The sequence below is a fragment of the Drosophila willistoni genome (genome assembly GCF_018902025.1).
Source record: "Drosophila willistoni isolate 14030-0811.24 chromosome XR unlocalized genomic scaffold, UCI_dwil_1.1 Seg105, whole genome shotgun sequence".
Lineage (NCBI taxonomy): Eukaryota > Metazoa > Arthropoda > Insecta > Diptera > Drosophilidae > Drosophila > Drosophila willistoni.
The window spans coordinates 1217003-1235305 of NW_025814054.1; the positions used below are offsets into that span (position 1 = coordinate 1217003).

General features: G+C 40.0%; 1 protein-coding gene across 7 annotated transcripts in view; it reads left to right on the forward strand.

The window, feature by feature from the left end:
* The window catches only part of LOC6645015 (muscle M-line assembly protein unc-89), a 31214-nt gene that overhangs the window by 6386 nt on the left and 6525 nt on the right, over positions 1-18303 (forward strand). For 3 of the 7 annotated variants that reach the window (XM_023177231.1, XM_023177234.1, XM_023177235.1), the window contains exons 2-12: positions 5096-5218; positions 5292-7007; positions 8281-8457; positions 8517-9287; positions 9544-9615; positions 10489-10683; positions 10749-12150; positions 12218-12378; positions 14581-16378; positions 17545-17751; positions 17819-17997. In XM_023177231.1, the coding sequence (XP_023032999.1) occupies positions 5096-5218; positions 5292-7007; positions 8281-8457; positions 8517-9287; positions 9544-9615; positions 10489-10683; positions 10749-12150; positions 12218-12378; positions 14581-16378; positions 17545-17751; positions 17819-17997 (6801 nt within the window). The remainder of the gene's footprint in view (positions 1-5095; positions 5219-5291; positions 7008-8280; positions 8458-8516; positions 9288-9543; positions 9616-10488; positions 10684-10748; positions 12151-12217; positions 12379-14580; positions 16379-17544; positions 17752-17818; positions 17998-18303) is intronic. The other 4 variants (XM_023177233.1, XM_015177873.2, XM_002067731.3 and 1 more) reach the window with 2 other exon arrangements.

Here is an 18303-nt window from a genome sequence, read left to right on the forward strand (position 1 = left end):
TGGATACTGCTGTTGGTAATTACCAAACGGACGCAGGCAGCGATGGCACGTTTTCGAGTTAGAGACGCGAAAAATATATTGCATGTTTACATGAAAACTGATATTTGCCGATAAACGCTCAATGAAAGTCGTCGTTGCTGCTGCTGCGTCTGTGGCTGCTGTCTGTGGCTTGTGGACGACCTGAACCGCAAGTCGTGGCCAACAATTTGTACAAACAATTATAGAAATTATCTTTTACTTGCTTGCGAATTAAATTGAAATTTAAATTGCATTCGATGGTCGCTTAGCGATTGCCAAACAACCTTCTCGCTCTCCCTCTTTCTCTCTCACTGCACTGCCTTCTTCTCTCGTTCTGCTCTTTTGCTTTTACCCACTCATAATTTTTCAATTCCTTTATGGCACGGCCTGGGAAAGTGCGACCCACAAAGACCCAAAAACTGAAACCGATACAGAAACAGAAACAGAGAAACATATGGGGATATATATTTATAGAATTGAAAAAAAGTCTGACATCACATGCCACGCCATGCCTAGCCTGGCCAGGCCAGATCACATTAGATCAGATCAGACGAGGCGCTTGCGAGAACTAACCTTTGTGAAATTAACAACAACAACAAAAACACCAAACAAAACAACAATAACAATATAAAAGTATATTGTTATTTGTTTTTGGATTTTAATTCTGCTTTGTTTTATGACAAAATCAAGTCAAGTTTAATGGGATGTTGCCAGCGGCATGCGAAACGCGTTAGAGCGTGTTGACAACAACAACAGCAGCAGCAACAAAAGCAATCAAAGCACATACGAGGTGTGCTCGAAATGTTTTACAACACCTTTGAATGCAATTCGTTTCAACATACAATTTGGTTATATAAAGATTTTGAATATCATATTTAGTCATTGGATGGGTGAAGAAAACATTGATCTGTCGTAGGATTACAACCTTTTGCAGAGAGCTTATGAACAAATAGAAATAACTTTTAACTACCAAAATTTATTGTTTTTGGATATAACAATTGATATTTTATTGAGGTTTTAAGAATAACTACTATAAATTTAAGAGAAAATTGTGGAAACTATAGAGGAGCCTATGGAAGAAGTTACAAGACAACTTATAAAGAAGTTTTTGTCGAAACTTATAGGAAATCTTGTAACAGAAATAAAAAAGAATCTGAAATGAATCTCAATATAACAATGAAACACTTTCAGTTTTAAATGAAATTTACTATCATAGTTTCAATCCTTTGTTCACCTTGGCGTATGAGTGATATGGTTTTTAAACTAATGAAAAACTTAAACTCGACTATGAAAAGAAAACTATTAAACGTATAGTTCTTCCATCATAAGATCAAATTCTTAGATAGATTTGGATCTAAAAGTATTTTCAGATTGGTTATTTTATTTTCTTTAGTTTAGTTTACTTTAGTTTTTTTCTTAGTTTGAAAAAGTTTTCAATCGTCCCTAGTTGGATTTGCATATTCAATTTGGACAATACATTAATTTTGTTTGCTCTCTATCAATTTACACATACACAATCGCAAAATGCACAACATATGTAAAAAATAAAGAGCAACAAAACACACATACATATACAGAAAGACAGACAGTCAGACAGAGAGAAAGAGAGAAAGAGAGGCAAATGTTAATGTGGTTTTTATTAGTTTTGCTATTTGATTGTTGATTTTTTGCGACCTTTTATTGTTAAATGTATGTTTTGACCTCGAGCCGGCAAAACATACGTTTTGCTATTTGTATACATAAACTTTTAATGGGCCCAGCGCAACCGCAAAATAATGGTTAGGTTATGTTTGATTTGGATTAGGATTTGTAGGTGTGCGAGAATTGGTCCCGGCCCCGATATGCTATATAAACATTTGTAGGTACCCACAATATGTATATTTGATTTATGTCATTTTAATGAGCGAATGACAATTTGTATTCAATTAGCGGTCTTTATAGAGCACACAAATTCAAATATGCATATACACACACCGCACTAAAAAGATACGTAACAGTACATTGTGTGTGGACCACAAATGATAATTTCTCTATCTAACTATGGGACAGTTCCTAATTTTCATTTTTCAATTTTATTAAATTTTACAAATAAAAGTTTCTAAAGTATTTCTTTTCAATTTCTTGTGATAGTATCAGATGGGGATCAAACAACCTGGCCCGAAATCGATGTCTTTATGCTGATTTCGTTTATTGAGCCAAGAACTAACTAACTTTCGAATTAGGGATCGCGACTTTTTAGCGCACTTGTGATCTAATTCTTGATACTCTTTATTCCACTTTGAATAGCTGCACTACCTCAACGTGAAAATTGATTGTGTCTGCGTCTGTCTGTCTGTCTATTGGTGATTCACAACCGAAAATAAATTGCATATGTGCAATTATGTATATGTATGTTCGCTGTAGCTAATTTGCATAATGCTGACACCTCAGGGTTAATGGTAATAAGAACAGCATAGTCACATAGAGGGGGGTAGAGCGAGAGTGGGAGATACGCAATGACACATTGTGTGCAACATATTTTTCAACTATATAGTGCTCGGACACGTGTTAATTATCCCTATTAACGTTTAAGTTCAAAATTAAATCCAATCAAAAATCAACTGACAAAGTCCAAGTCTTGGGAATTGCATCATTCAATACATTATTTTTGTTTCAAACAACGCCCACAACAACAATCGATCGAAAGTGCTGGCCTCCCCCCACCCCCTAGCAAATTAGAAAACACAAATTCGAAATTGTCTTCATCACTTGCCTTTTATCTGACAATCATCTAACAAATCCTGTAAATCAACCGCTCAAAAGAACGCCTCCGCAATTTTTGGTCTTTAATGAAAGAGCGCACCAGCTCCATACTCCACTTCGTTCCACACTTCTCTATAGAAATGCGCAATCGCAATGATTTCATAAAAAAAAAAAAACGATAAGCAATCGAGTCAAGTCAAGGTAATTTCATATCGAAATCGTGTTCTATACGCTGCCACAAGGTATTAATTTAAAAAGCCAAAAACGTGTTTGCAGCTAAGCGCCTTCAAAAAAAAAGTGGACGACTCTGACTCTTACCTTTGCCTTGGTATTTTGTGTTTTTGTTAGCTGTTGTTGCCTTTGGGGTCTATGTAGCATTATATCATCGGAATGGTGGAATATACACCCTCCTACCATAGAAAAACTCCTTGACTTCCGCCATGTGTGGGGATTATTACAACACAAATCTTCTTCTAAATGTCCAAATGCACATTTTAACGGTTCGGTGCGTGCGGCACTTGAAATACGATTCAAACAAAATATTTTTTGCAATAAGGTGCAGAAGGGGGGTCAGGTTGAAGAAGACAACGGCGCCTCACAGGCCGCCCTCTCTACCGTTCATCTGCATAATGGGTATGTATGGTTATAGTTATGGTCGGGCTGTTTATAGTGATGTCATGCCATTTATGGTTCATATTTCAGTTAGACGACGACGAACGACGGTGACGTGATTTACAACTCCAAGTTTGTTAGTTGTTTTTGGAAAACTGTCCAAGCGACCCCAACCCCAACCCCAAGCCCAACAACATTTATGCATATTGAAAACTCACTCACGTCGCTATGAGTCAGTGAACTGGACATTGGAAAACATGGGCGCCTCTAATAGCATAGGTTATTAGTATTTATTGTAATTGATTGATTACAGTCATTAGTTTTACTGTAGACCTCCAATTATTGAGAGCACTAGCCCTCGAGGGCAAACTCCTTCTCTGTGTTAAAATTAAAAATCGATTTAATCAAGAGACAAATGATCGAACATAAACATTTCAACAAATTAACGCCCACGCAAGTTTTCATTTAGCTACCTAAACATCAAAGTTAAGAAAAAATTGAAAGAAGCTTTCACTCAACTCAAAAATTAACACAAATCAACTGAACTAAACTCAAATGACCAGAAGTGTAGTGAACTGAACGCAGTAGTTGGTAGTTGGTTCACAGCGTCTCCGGCATTGTGCCACATGCTACTGCTATCTATATCGACACATGCTCATCCCCACAGCAGGAAAAACTAACGGATGCCATTACCATAAACAGCCAATGCTGACCTTCATTGCAATCAGACGACTACGACTACGACTAAGAGTTGCTACATAGTGTTGCTGCATCAACGGCAACGACGACAACGACAACGACGTCGACGACGACTACCAAAATTAGAAGCTGCTGTGCAGCATTGCCACCAAGTTGAATGCCTCTCAACCGCCTGTGGTTTAAGCAGGTTTTATGTTTTGTTTTTCTACTTCTTTTGCCCAAAGATCGCTTTGGTCGATGTTAAGCGACAAGTTTCATGAATGAGAATGTGCTGCAATTTTGTCGAACGTGACTGTTAACAAGGGCAAAGGCATAATACTCGGTTGAGGCTAGGGAGACCCTTTAGAAGGCTATCTGCATACATACATATATACATATGTACATACAGATATAGCCGTAAATTCATTGATTCTTCTACAGAACAGTTACCTGCCACATTGTCATTCCTTGTGGATTATTGGCATATTTCTGAATTATTGTTTTAAAGGGAACTTTATTTAAACTTTGGAGCTCATAAATATAATGGAGACAACCAAATTGTCTAAATAGATAAGTCATCATACATTTAATACAAATTATTTTTATTCCAAATTATCAAACAATATTTCGGCTACATTTATAAAATTAATTTTTGGTTACATACCAACAAATTGGATATAATTTTCAACAAAAACTAAACAAGTGTTCTAAATTATTTTTTCTTCATAAAGTGTGCTGAAAATCTTTTTACGTTTGAAGCTTTTTGGGTTTTGAAATCTCAAATTACCCAACAGCTAAATGCATAAAATCTATTTTAATGTGCCAGAATGCAAAACATTCTTTTCAAACGCAACAAAATATAATGAAAACATATTTAAAAGCTAATTGTAGAAAGACTTATTGCATAATTCAAGCAAAACATATATACTTATGAGTTGACTCTATGGATTGATTGATTGACAATAACTTTATTAGGAAATTTAACAATAATTTCTTTAGTGACGTTTGGAAAATTTGTAAGTCGTTATTTAAAAAACCTTTACAGAGCCCCGAAAAAATCTATATTAAAGTTGTGGAACTCGAACCAAAAATTACTTCGCTAGGAAACAATTTTGATGAATCGTTGCGCATGCAAAAAGAGCACGATGAGACTCTTCGCAATCTACAGGTGGGTCAGAAGACAGGATTAACTGAAAGTTAGTATTTTTGCAATAATTTGTGATTTTTGTGATTTGATTTAGAATCTGCCTGGTCCCATGGAGGAATTTGTACAGAAGGCCGACAAATTGCTGGCCAGCAAAAGAATCAGTTCAGAGTTGGTCAATGCCATGGCCGATACGCTGAATATTATTTGGCAGGATATATTGAATCTTCTACAGGATCGCCAACATATATTATTGCTGTGCACACAATTCCATGACAAGATGACACAATGCTTTCGCCGCATGGATCAACTGGAAATGGCCTGCAGTGAGACTTTGGTACCCATTGAGGTGGCCAGAGTGCAAGAGTTCCTCAATAGATTTAAGCAACTGCGCATAGACATGTTAACCGGAGTGATGGCTGCTCTGAAGGATGGCAATGAGCTGCTGGCCCAACTGGAGGAATTGGAAAAATTGGAGACACTCGACACACGGCCAGAGCACATTAAGCGAGATGCGACGAGAGCTGTGCATCAGGTGCAGCAGTGGCTGGAGGCATTGCATGACCGTCGAAATGCCTTAGAATTGGCCTGGCAGACGAGAAAGACCCAGCTGGAACAGTGCCTGGCATTGGCATTGCTGGGAAGGGAATTAATCGACCTGGAGGCGGCACTTCAACAGGCACGTCACGAGTTAAATACATTGTACAGCCTCGGCGAATGCGAACATACGGCGAATGAGATGCTTTGCAAGTATCGAGAGTGGAAGCAACAGGCGCTGCTGCTAAGAGATCGAGCCCTCAAAATCACAAGGGCCAAGGAGAAGGTTCAAGCCTCCGGCAATTTCGCTGGCGATGAAGCATGTGCACGAGCCTATGCAGTGCTCAGTGGTTGCACCGAACATTTGGATCTAATTGATCAACGTGAGCATTGGTTGCAACAATCTCGTGAGTTCTTCGCCAAGGCCGAGCACACTTTGAGTGTCTTGGAGAAATTAGAGCTGGAATTGGCAAGCGTCAAATTGCCTCCCAATTCGCCAGAGAGTTATTCCATGTATGCCAAAGTGGCAAGGGATGTCAGAAATTTCACTGAAGAACCATTGCGTCTTGGCTACGGCATATTGGATGAGGTGGGACGCACACAACAGGAGACACTCGGGGTAAAACGTGTGCTGGATGAGCTAGAGAATCGCAAGGCATATATAGAAGGTATCTGTGCCAATAGCAGTGAGGATCAGCAACGAGTACAGAAAGCTCTCAGCGATTTTCTCTCACAGCACAATGAACTTTTGGCCTGGCTAAGAGCATCGGGTCAGTTGCAACTTCAGCAGAGTGTCGATATGGGACGCAATGTGCAGCAGGCTAAGCAATTTCTCTTACAACATCATGAGCTAATGCAGGATCTTGAGGTTGGTGTAATTATTAACATTCGTTCCGTTCATTTTTTTTATCTAAAAAATTTTGTATATTCTCAGATCAAAGGCGAGCTAATCAATTTACTCCTCGAATCCATTAAAATCCATCTCGAATCTCTGAGCCCTCAGCAACGTTACGATGTCGACTCAAAAGCCGAATCCTTGCACAAACATTGGATCGAACTCAAGGATTTGGTGCTGAAGCGTGTGGATAATGTCTCTCTATTGATCAATTTCTTTGATCAGGCCAACGAGCTCTCTAGTCAGCTGGATCATTTGCAGCGTCAACTCCAACAGACTCCGGATGAGCACAAATTGCAGTTCCTACAAGCCACCTGGTCACAGTTTGCCTCAAGCTTCAACGAACTGAAGATGCTGGGCCAGCGATTCATCAACCTAAAAGTCTGTATACATGTACAATATTATTTTGCTAAAATCTTCTTTAGTTTCTTGTTTGGAATTCTCTAAAGTCAGGGCTAAAAGCTTTAAGCATTGTGCATGTCTAGTATAAAGTTTCTATATACTATTTTTTTACTCACTAACCGACAATGTCAGCTGCTGACAGCTTGCACATTTGCACCGCAGTTTTGCCTGGCTGGTTTCCGAAGAACCAGCAACTTGCTGCCGATGCTATTGCTGTGCCTGTTATTTTTAGAAGGAAGCAAATTTCTACACTAGAGTTTAGTTAGGGAGCATCTATCTGATTATGCTTACACTAGAGTATTGCAAATTTAAGTGCTGCCCTTCGACTGCAATAAGAGACATAACGCGAGGATAGTGCCATACAGATGGAAGTTTTACACTTGGCCATTGATAATCATACATATACATATATATATAGAGCTATGCTTGAGATGTCATGATTTGAAAATGCAAACTTGATCAGTATTAATATTCGATATGTACCAACTCCTATAGAAAGCAAGAGTATAGAAAGTTTCGTGTATTTTCACACTTTTAAATTCATATACAACCAAGTTAAAAACTTCTTTTTCGCCTGCCAACACCACATCTTTGGGTCATAAATTATAAACAATATGATTCGGTTAGCCATAAACATATATTAGAAACGACAACGTCATTTTTCCCTCTATCTTTCTCAACATGTGCAGATATATATATATTCTTGATGAGATGATGATGCAAAGGGGGGGAAAGGAGCGCCGCAACAGCCGCAGCCGATATATATATATATATATATATATGAATATATACATATATACAGAGATATATAAAGTTGGTTTTTTGAAATTAGAAAATTCGCTTGTCGGTCTGACGCTTGGACGCCTCGAGTCTAGTTGTTGCGTTTGACTCGAGATGTGTCCATAAATAAAAAAGAAAGCAATTTGCTCTTCTATATATGCTATAGTTAGATAGGTCTTGTCTGGTCTGGTCTGGACTCGAGGCTGGGGCTGTGGCGAGGCCAGAACGCAACAGACCCTGGCCGCAGGCAGATGCGTGCCACGCGCCACGCTTTTCCCCAAGAAACATTCTCAACAAAAACGCGCGCGCGACACTTGAGCAAAAGAATCAACCAAAAAGGCAAAATCCAAGAAACTAAAATAAAATAAAACTCATTTGGGTGGTTTTTTTTCCGGTTGATTTTCTATGTTTTCTTTTTTTGTTTTTGTTTTTGAGTTTCTCTAATGCTATTTTTAACGACATCGTTGCGCAGATTGTGGATCCATATCTTGAGACGAAATCCTCAGCGCAGGCAGTGGAAGAGACGCTAAACGGCTTTAGTAAGCGGCAGGTCGACGTGACGAGCAGTTTGGAAAATTGGACAACAAGTATACGAGAGAAGCGTGAAGTGGAATATCTCCTTGAGAAAGTCATGAGTGATAACGAAGAGGTAAGCAAGGAGCTAATGAGACGAAAATGTACTTGATGTTGCTTTTATGACTTTTACAGACCGTTGCCAAGAGCACCCAAGTGGATACACAATTGTATCCAATCTTTAGTTCACCCAGTGTCGAGTCGAAGCAACTATTGACAAGCACCCGTGAGAAACTTTCTCATGTTAGCCAGGATATCGAACGAGCTCAGGATGAGATACAACAACGCATTCAAACTACATTATCGATTCAAACAAAGGATCAACAGTCAATATCTAAGATCGAGCAGGTTATCAACAATTTGCGCATGCTTAAGGCAAAACTAGATGGCATCAAGTATGACTATCGCACTCTTGTCGAAAGCATATTGCAATTCCTCGAGAATATCGTACAATTGCGTCGCGAAATTGATGAGTACTTTGCCAAACAGCAGCATCAGCAACAGCAACAGGGATCCGGATTGGGCGTAGAGCGCTCCATAGCCGAGCACGAGAGATTCCGCGATCAGTGTATGGATAAATTTAGATCGTTAATCACACAATCCGAACTGTTGATCGATCGTGTACGTGTACTGGAGCCGCCGGGTGCTCGCGAAATCGACACCGATCGCATATTGAAGTTGTTGGAGAATTTGCGTATTCACTTCGAATCGAATAGCAGTGCCAGAATGTCGACACTGGACCGCCTTGAGAAGATCGAGCAATTCCGCAATGATCTAGAGGATATTGATCGTAGTCTGGATAGTGTTAGCAAACAGCTGCACGATATCAATGGACAGAGTGTGGATAGTTTGGCTGCAGCCAAAACCACATCGTTGGCGTTTGAGTATTTTGAACGTACCATAGAGGTGAGTGAACTTATTGGAAACACTTTACTTTTTGTTTACTTCGCCGCCAGGTTAAAGATTATTTTAAGCACAAAAGAAAACATCATCAGCGATGAACCATGGGAAAGCCCAGAAAGTTAATCTTAACTACTCTTTAATTGACCGTATTTACTGATAGGTCGCTAGACATCAATTAATTATACATGAATGCAAATTAAGTTGTTTACGATGCATAAATATGTATATCGGTTTTCCTCTAATACATTTTTTTTTATAGTGTTCAATGCCCAAGCAATTGAAATCAACGCCCCATCAAAGACGCTGGGGCCAAACAGCACACACAATTGAGGTAGCACTCTAGCCTTATAGATTCAATGAGTTTTCCCTTCGTTTCCGATCCCACGCCCTGGCATGAGGCAAGAGTTTTGGTTTTGTGTCATTTGTTTTGCATTGCTTTTCCCTAGTACCACTACCAGGCATAATCCCAGCCCCCAGAGTTCTTTTGGGTGGTCACAACACTCAGGCATAGCATCACCATCAACCACTCGGTTGCCAGTGGCTCGTGGCAGCTACACAACATTCATCAAATTTCCAAAATATAAAAAGAAGAAGGCATAGAGAGAGACGCTCCGCATAGCGTTGTGTTCCGTTGCGAGATGCGCTGGGTTGGGATGACATTTCGAAAATATCGCAACTCTCTTCTCTTCACTCTTATCCAATGTCCGCTGCTGTCAACGAAGAACTACAGGCAATGGGCTTTTAAGATAGACAGCGGCAGCTGTCGTTAGTTTGTAATTAAAAACGTTTTTTTCTTTTCGGTGGTAATACATGAAATACATCTTCTTGTGGATATATAAATATATGATTTTTGTGAATGCTTCTCGGACTTTTTCTTTTCTAGTTTCTTGTTTTTTTTTTTTTTTTTAATGCACTTTTCTCTGTATTTGCTGTTATAAATTGCTTTTGACGTTCTATGCTATGTGTGTCTCGAAATATTCGAAATTTTTAGTTTTTATGAGCAAAAAAAAAAAACCAAAAAAACAAAAAAAAAAACTATCTTTCCCTGCTTGGCTGCACTTGTGCGCGTGTTTATTTGCCTAGACATTGCCTAATGGGTTAATTAGCTGGCCAGTAGTATGTAGAAGTAGAGATAGAGGCTAAGAGCTATTTTGGTTTAACTTTGGGGCTGACTTCTTCTGTTTTTTTGTGCTCTTTTCTCTAGCTACTCGAGAAGCGTATTGAAAAGTTTACCGAGTCCACTAGTCAACAGCTATTGATCAGTAATCCAGAGAGCGAACTTTATGTTAAGGACGAGCTACGCAAGCTCAACGACAAATGGCAAAGCTTCAAGGATCAAGTGAAGCAAAAACGAAAGAGTCTCAATCAGGCAACCGAATTCTTTGAGGTCGTCGAAAAGGTGAGATTTGACTTATAGTGGGTGCATACATCTAGAACTAATTTAATTTACTTTAATCTATGTAGATCGATGCAGAATATCGTGAGATTAGTTACTTTTACAGTAGCGTCTCGAACAAGGTTCCATATCTGCGCGATGCTGTCGAAGCCTCTAATCTGGTCAATGACATTGAGAAATATGTAACGAATCGTGAGGCAGCGCTCAGATCTAAGTTGGACAGTGCCTCACAGTGTGCTCATGATATGACCAAAGTCTCGACTCTCTACAACGATGTGATGAACATTTTCCAATCGTTTATCAAACTGAAAATGGACATTAACATCGTCCAGGAGCGTTTGAAGCATGAGCAACGACAACGTGAGCAAAATGAACGTGAGGCCCGTGACCAAGCGGAGCGTGAAAAGGCTATGCGTGAGGCAGAGGCCAGAGAAAGAGCGGCACGCGAAGAGCAAGTTCGACTGGAGACACAACGCCAGCAGGCAGCATTGGAACAGGCCCAGCGAGAGCTGGCCGCTCGAGAGTTGTCCTTGCGAGAGCAGGCAGTCCGCGAAGAGGAGGCACGCCTACAGGCAGTACGAGAACAAACAGCCCGCGAGCAATTGGCCCGCGAACAGGCCGCCAGAGAGGAGGAACAACGCATACAGACCCTTCGAGAGATTGCCAAGAGGGAGGAGGAAGTGCGTTTGCAATCCAAACGCGAGGAGGAGACTCGCATTAAGCGTGAGGAGGAGTCCCGCATGAAGCGTGAAGAAGAGGCACGCATACAGCGTGAGGAGATCGCGCGCCTGCAAACATTACGCGATCAGGTTGATCAACAGCGCATTGTGACCGAGAACATACGCAAGGATATTCAAGTGAATCAAATTTTCACCGAACTCCGCTATGCCTCTCCTCTATTTACACGCCCACTCAAGGATGCGGTGACCCGGGAGGGCGTACGCTTTGTTTTCGAGTGTGAGGTGACTGGAACACCAGAGCCAACTGTCGAGTGGTTTAAGGATGGCATCAGCATTGTATCTAATGCCGATTACAAGACCACATTTGATAAGGGCATTTGTCGTTTGGTCATTGAGGAAACTTTTGCCGCCGATTCGGCGCGCTTCAGTTGCCGTGCCTCGAATTTGGTTGGCACTTGTGACACCAATGCCACACTGGCAGTCCGAGAGAATGCCACAGAATTGCAGCTAGTGCCGCCACGCATTGTACGATTTTTGGAAAGTGGCAAGGCCACCGAAGGCAGTTCCTTCCAATTCTCTTGCGTAGTATCGGGAGTTCCATTGCCCACTGTACAGTGGTTCAAGAACGACAAATGCATCGATGACTCACCCGATTATGTCATCAGCTATAATAACGGCGAGGCGAATCTAAGATTCGAAGAAGTCTTTCTCGAAGATGATGCAGTTTACACTTGTAGTGCCTCGAATCCGGCTGGCATTGAGCACTGTTCAGCTAGTTTAATAGTAGAACGTAAGTTAACTTGAGTAATATATATATATATATATAGTTTTTGCTCACTTAGTTTCTTTTCTTATAGCATTGGAGCCCACTGAACTGCCCAGTTTTAAGGTACCCTTATCTAATGCCATGGCTCGCGTGGGTCAAAAAATCAAATTGGAGGCCATTGTCAGTGGCATTCCAAGACCAGACATATATTGGCTACACAATGGCAAACCATATCAGCCCCGCGATTCCAAGGTAAATATTCATCAAGTTTAATACTTTGATCTAAGTTCAAAATAGAATCAAAATCGCCACCGATATAAACCTTTTAGGGTTAGCGAACCTATGTGACTTCTGTGAGAGTTTTCTTTGCCCAATTTTACAAGTTTATTATTTATTTTTTAAATGCAAACCTCTTTAGGAGATTTAAAGAATCAAGAGAATAATTGTCGAATACAAGATTTTTTGCTTTGCAATCTGCAAACATTATGACATTCATTTTTTATTCCTATTGACAGTTCCAATGAATTTAAAGAAATCTGCTTCAATTTAGTTTATAAATCTTATCAAAGCTTTTTAAAATATAAGAAAAAAAAATGTTGAATGTTTTGCGAAAATTCAATTTTTTGTTGCTTTTGCAAGGCTTTAATTTATACAAATTCCAAATAATGGCACCCAAGTACAATTCCCCCATCTGTCTGTCTGTCTGTCTGGCTGTCTGTCGGAATGGAGGAAAGGCTATTGCCCATTTCCACACAAATAGATGTGTATACGTACATATATACGACTGAATGTTTGTATATATAAAGATGATTTTCTTTTTTCTCTTATTCTTTTTATTTCGTTTGCTGGAAAAAAAAGAAAATGATATTTTATGGGTCGTGTTGATTTTTTTTCTGTTTTTTTTTTTTGGGTGGGCGTTGCATGTGGTGGTTAGAATCTACATACATAGTTAGTTCAAAAAAAAAACGATTTTTATACATATATATATATATATATATATATATATATATATACATATAATTAACATGTTTGATTTGTTGACGTCAGCAATGCGTGTGTGCACGCATCTATTTGCCCGTTTGCCCCACTGTTGATCATTAGAAACAGATCAGAAAGTGCCACCGAAATTCAAGGCAAATGTTTTAAAAATACGCCGACGCATTAAAATCTATATGATGATGAGGCGGCTGCCGCTGCATTTGAGGATTATAAATTGCAGATCTAAGCAAAGTAGCAAATAGCCTCTGCCCCTGTCATATAATAGTTGCAATTTGTTTTATATTATTTTTTGTTGCTTTTTGGCAGCTTTTCCACCCAAAACCCGATTGCGTTTGCTATATCTATGGCATAGCAAATGCAATTCACCACACACAGTCTTCTGTCTGTCTTTCTGTCGGTCGTCGTCCTCCGCCTCATCCTCCTCTTGTTGTGGCAGACAATTTGTTTATTGTGGGCGCCAACATTGTAGCTGTGTGTGTGTGTGTGTGTGTGTATACAAAATGTATACATATATCTATAATATATATTTGAATATGAATTTTCGCAAAAATGATTTCACTGTCGACACTTTTAATTGCCGCCTTGTTTGACAAAATCGCTAACCACCCCCCAAAAGAATAGAGAAAAAACATGATCTCATTATGGGAATTAAAAGTGAATTAAAACGTTTTTCAATTCAAAATGTTTTTCCATTCTATTCTTTGTTTTAATCCAATCCATTGAAACACCTGTATATTGAGAGATGAAATGAGATGCTTCCTGCAATTTGGGGCAAAACAAAAGATGTTGAGACTTTTTTATTTTGTGTTTTGAAAATAAACACAAAACCCGTCAGCCAAATATTAGTGGGGATACCAACCAAACCACCCGCCCTCACCAATCTCACCAACCTCACCAGGCTATTTACTGAGACTTGTACATGACGCGGACGTTACCGGATGCGCCTTTTGAGCGAGCATCCGCAGCGAAAAACGCTGCCGAAACATAAATAAGTTGGAAAATTAGTGTAAAAGTGAAAATTTAATTGCACTAGAGATAGACATATACAAATAGATAGAAAGATAGAGAGAGAGAGAGGTGTTTGACAGGAAATTAGAAATTTCATTTGTATGATTTGATTCATATGACAAAGAATTTATTCACCCTCCTCATCTCTCCTCTATTATTTTAAATTACCACTTTAATTTGATTTGATCGACTATCAATTGCGTTTTGTTTTCTTTTGACGGGGCCTAAAGAGTGAGGTAATTCACAAACACCTCTCGCTGACCAGTAAAACAAAAACTAGAACAAATTTGAATAGATCCACCTCCTCCTCCTCTTCCTCCTACAATTTTTTCATCTCCTGCTCAGTGTTTCCACCACATATGTGTGGTGAATATATATACATATAAACTGCTTTGCAATAATTTTTCGTTTACCAAATCTTTGCTTTTTTCGAATACGCTTTTTCAGTATGAATACGGACGCGTAACGTTAATAATACCGCAAGCTTATCCCAACGACGCCGGATCTTACGTGTTGAGTGCCAAAAATCTAGCTGGCGAGGCTTATAGTCACTGCAACGTTATTGTAAAGGGTCGCCTGCCGAACGAGACTTCAGACTCTGAGATGGCTAGCGATATTGAGCCCATAAAGCCCGCTGTACACATCCCATTGAAGGATGTATCCATATTCGAGGGAAAATCTGTGCGTTTGGATTGTGTGATTGTGGGACAACCAGAGCCAGAGGTCATTTGGTATCATAATGAGCGTCCTGTCAAAGAATCGGCAGATGTTCAGCTTCTCTTCCAAGGAGATCGTTGCTCTCTAATCATTCAAGAAGTGTATCAGGAGGATGCTGGTAACTATAAAGTGGTGGCCATTAATTCAGCTGGCGAAACATCGAGCAGTTGTGAGCTAAAAGTGACGCCATTGAATCAGGCTGAGCCGGCCACTAGGGCCCAAGCGGAGAGACAATCACTGCCAAAGGATACCCAACCGAAATTCGAGAGACTTCTATCCGACGTATTGGTGGACGAGGGTGAACAGGTGGTCCTAGAGGTTCAGGCCAGTGGCGATCAACCACTGACCGCCCAATGGTATTTAACCAATAGGGAGGTGCATTTGGATGATCGTGTAACCAGCCAGGAAGACAACGAATTAGGTATCTTCAAGTTAATTCTCAACAATGTCAGTGCCCAGGATAAGGGTGTGTATACCGTAAAGGTATCCAATCGGGCTGGCGATGCCAAGTGTTTCTCTCACCTGATTGTCAAGTCTGTAAATGCCCCAGAGAATCGCCGAAGCAGTCAGTCATCAGTGGAAATCGTTGAAAGACACTTGTGTCCTGAATTCAAAGAGCTATTTAGCGATAAACAGGCTCACATCGATGATGTTGTCAAATTCGAGTGCATTGTGAAGGGCAAGCCTACCCCTAAAGTGCATTGGTTCTTCAATGATCAGCCAGTGCATGGACACAATTTCCTCGTGTCGACCAGTGGTGAGCGACAAGTCTTGACCATACAGAAGCTAACCCACGATGCAGTGGGTAAGATAAGCTGCGTTGCCGAGAACGAGGCGGGTAAGGCCACCTGTGTGGCATTCCTCAATATAATTGGCAGTGGAATACCAGCGACAAGTGAAGTTCAGACCATGTCCCAGGAGCACAATACCGAATCCTCGAGAGTAACCATCAAGAAGCAAACTTATACCACAACTTCCACCTCACAGGTCAATTCGTATGAGGGCAATGTGCCACAAACTGAAGTCCATCATTCTTCAGCCCACATAGATCAATCCCTCAAACAATTGGGACAACAACGTCCCGAAATTGTGGAGAGCCATCATTACCAGGAGTTGCACAAGAGCAAAGAGATGACCAGTCCCAGTGTGCAACAGAAATCATTCACTCTCTTCCAATCGACCAATGGAGGAGGAGGTTCATCACAAGCTCTGGTTATTCCCGATTCGCCCACTCGTCTGCGCAAGGAGATTGCCCCACGGTTCACAACCCCACTTACTGGCAAAATTGTTGATCAGGGTGCCGATGTCAGTATGGAAGCCATCTATGATGGTTATCCATCGCCCGAAATAAAAGTGGAGAAGAATGGGGGACAACTCTTCGATGATGGACATACGAAAATTTCAAATAAATTTAATCGTGTGACCATCGAACTGAAGCAAGTAGGCGTGGCAGATGCAGGACGTTATGCGGTAACAGCGTCTAATGCGGTGGGTCAATCGACAAGTACAGCCGACTTGGTGGTGAAAAGTGAGTATTAATCTAAATTATAATTATATGCTAAGTCGTTTTTAAGCCCTAACAAATATGGCCGTTGGTGGCGCTACAGTGCTTTTAAGAGTAAGCAAGATCATGTGGAAAAATGAGAACAGGTACTATTTACATATATGTATACATATATCCATGAGGTGCATGTTGTACAGAAATCAATGGGAGAATTTGCCTTCTTTTCTTTTTTTGTTTTTTTTTTTTTGTAAGTGGTTTTATTTTTCTTTCGCGTTGTCGGCATACTTTTTTGTTTAAATTAGTTTTTTTTTCTGTGAAATTCGACAACTTCGACGAATTGTTAATAAGGAAAATATACATAGATGAACTGAAAACATTTAGGAATAATAGTCCCATAGCGTAATATCATATGTTAGCATTTTGCGGTCTTGCGGCTAACCTCCTCCCATTCTTCAACCTCAATACACTATCCATCCATGCGCCACATCAATCAACATACAACATTAAAGTGTCATTGTCGGGGGCGTCAATGGATCTTCAAACGTCAATGCCTTGAATGCCTCTCTGTCCTCTTTCCCGTCTGGTTCCGTTTTATCTACCACGAATATTGATGAGTTTTTAGTGGAATGGGGTTTTTTTCTTCTTTTTTGCCGTTTTTCATGTTCATGTTGTTGTTTATATTTGAAAATCTCGAATCTACAATATTTTTATTATTTTCTTGCCCCCGGGGTTGTTAGCCAAGAAAAGAAAAACTTGGCCAATGCAAAGTTTGCTTCACTCTTTAGCCGAAAAATTGCCGAAATATGTTTTCTGTCTGCAATTATTATGTAAAATTCCGTTGAATAGTACAAGATCGTTTATTTACTCGCCTTTCAGGCAGTGACAGAGGCGGCAGGCTGCGATGCCAGAGGCCAGAGGAGCAGATGCAAAGATTTGTCGTTTATTTTTACTGCCTGTCTACATGAATTACTCATTATGCTTGATCGTGATCATGATCGTTTAGTAAATTATTCAAAGGAGATGGTTTCAAGACCGTTTTGTCTAGGCAATGACACATAAAAAGCTAATATTTATTTATGTTTATTGTTTGGTTTTTTGCTCTAAAAGTGGGTGCAACCGCACAGAGCACTGAAAATAACAGATGTGATCCAAATGTGTGGTCGGCTAAATTCAATATCTTCTCATTACAGAGACCGTATTCCCACCAGTCTTTGGCCGACGTCTGCAGGCACAGGTTAGTAAGAAAGGAGAAAAACTAATTATGGAAGTGGAAGTGACTGGATTACCCGATCCAACGGTGATTTGGCTAAAAGATGATAAGCCATTGAAGGAGTCGGGCATTTCTGAACATCGTCTGCTTGCCCAGGGCAATTCCTATCGTTTGATTATAGAGCGAGGTAAATTTCATTTTTATTTTAGATATTTTAAAGGCATTTTGCGTTATTTTTGTACCATCTTATGTAGCCCAAACTACCGATTCTGGCAAATATATGGTAAAGGCTACCAATGCTGGTGGTGAGGCCAAGAGCATAGCCGATTGTGCCATACTGGAACCATCGCCGGAACGTATGCAAGAAGTTGTCAAGACCATTGTGTATGAGACGACGCCGGTGGCGGTTGCAGCAAGTGAATTCAAAACTGAAGTAAGTGTGCATGTGCTCAATATCTAAAAGAAAAGAAAAAAAACATATATCTCTCCTCACATAGCCTATGTTTTATCTTTAAAAAAATCTAAAATTTTCAACACTATCTCTATTTCTAAATCTATATCTAAATATCTATCTATTGACTATGTTACAAAAATTATTTGCAAATTTAATAAACCAAAATTTTGTGAATTCTCTTCTCTCATGATTTCAACGTCGTTCGTTTCGCTTTGCTCATTACACATGGGTTTCCCTACCATTCAACTCATCACCTCAACTCAACTCAACTCAAATCAACTCAAC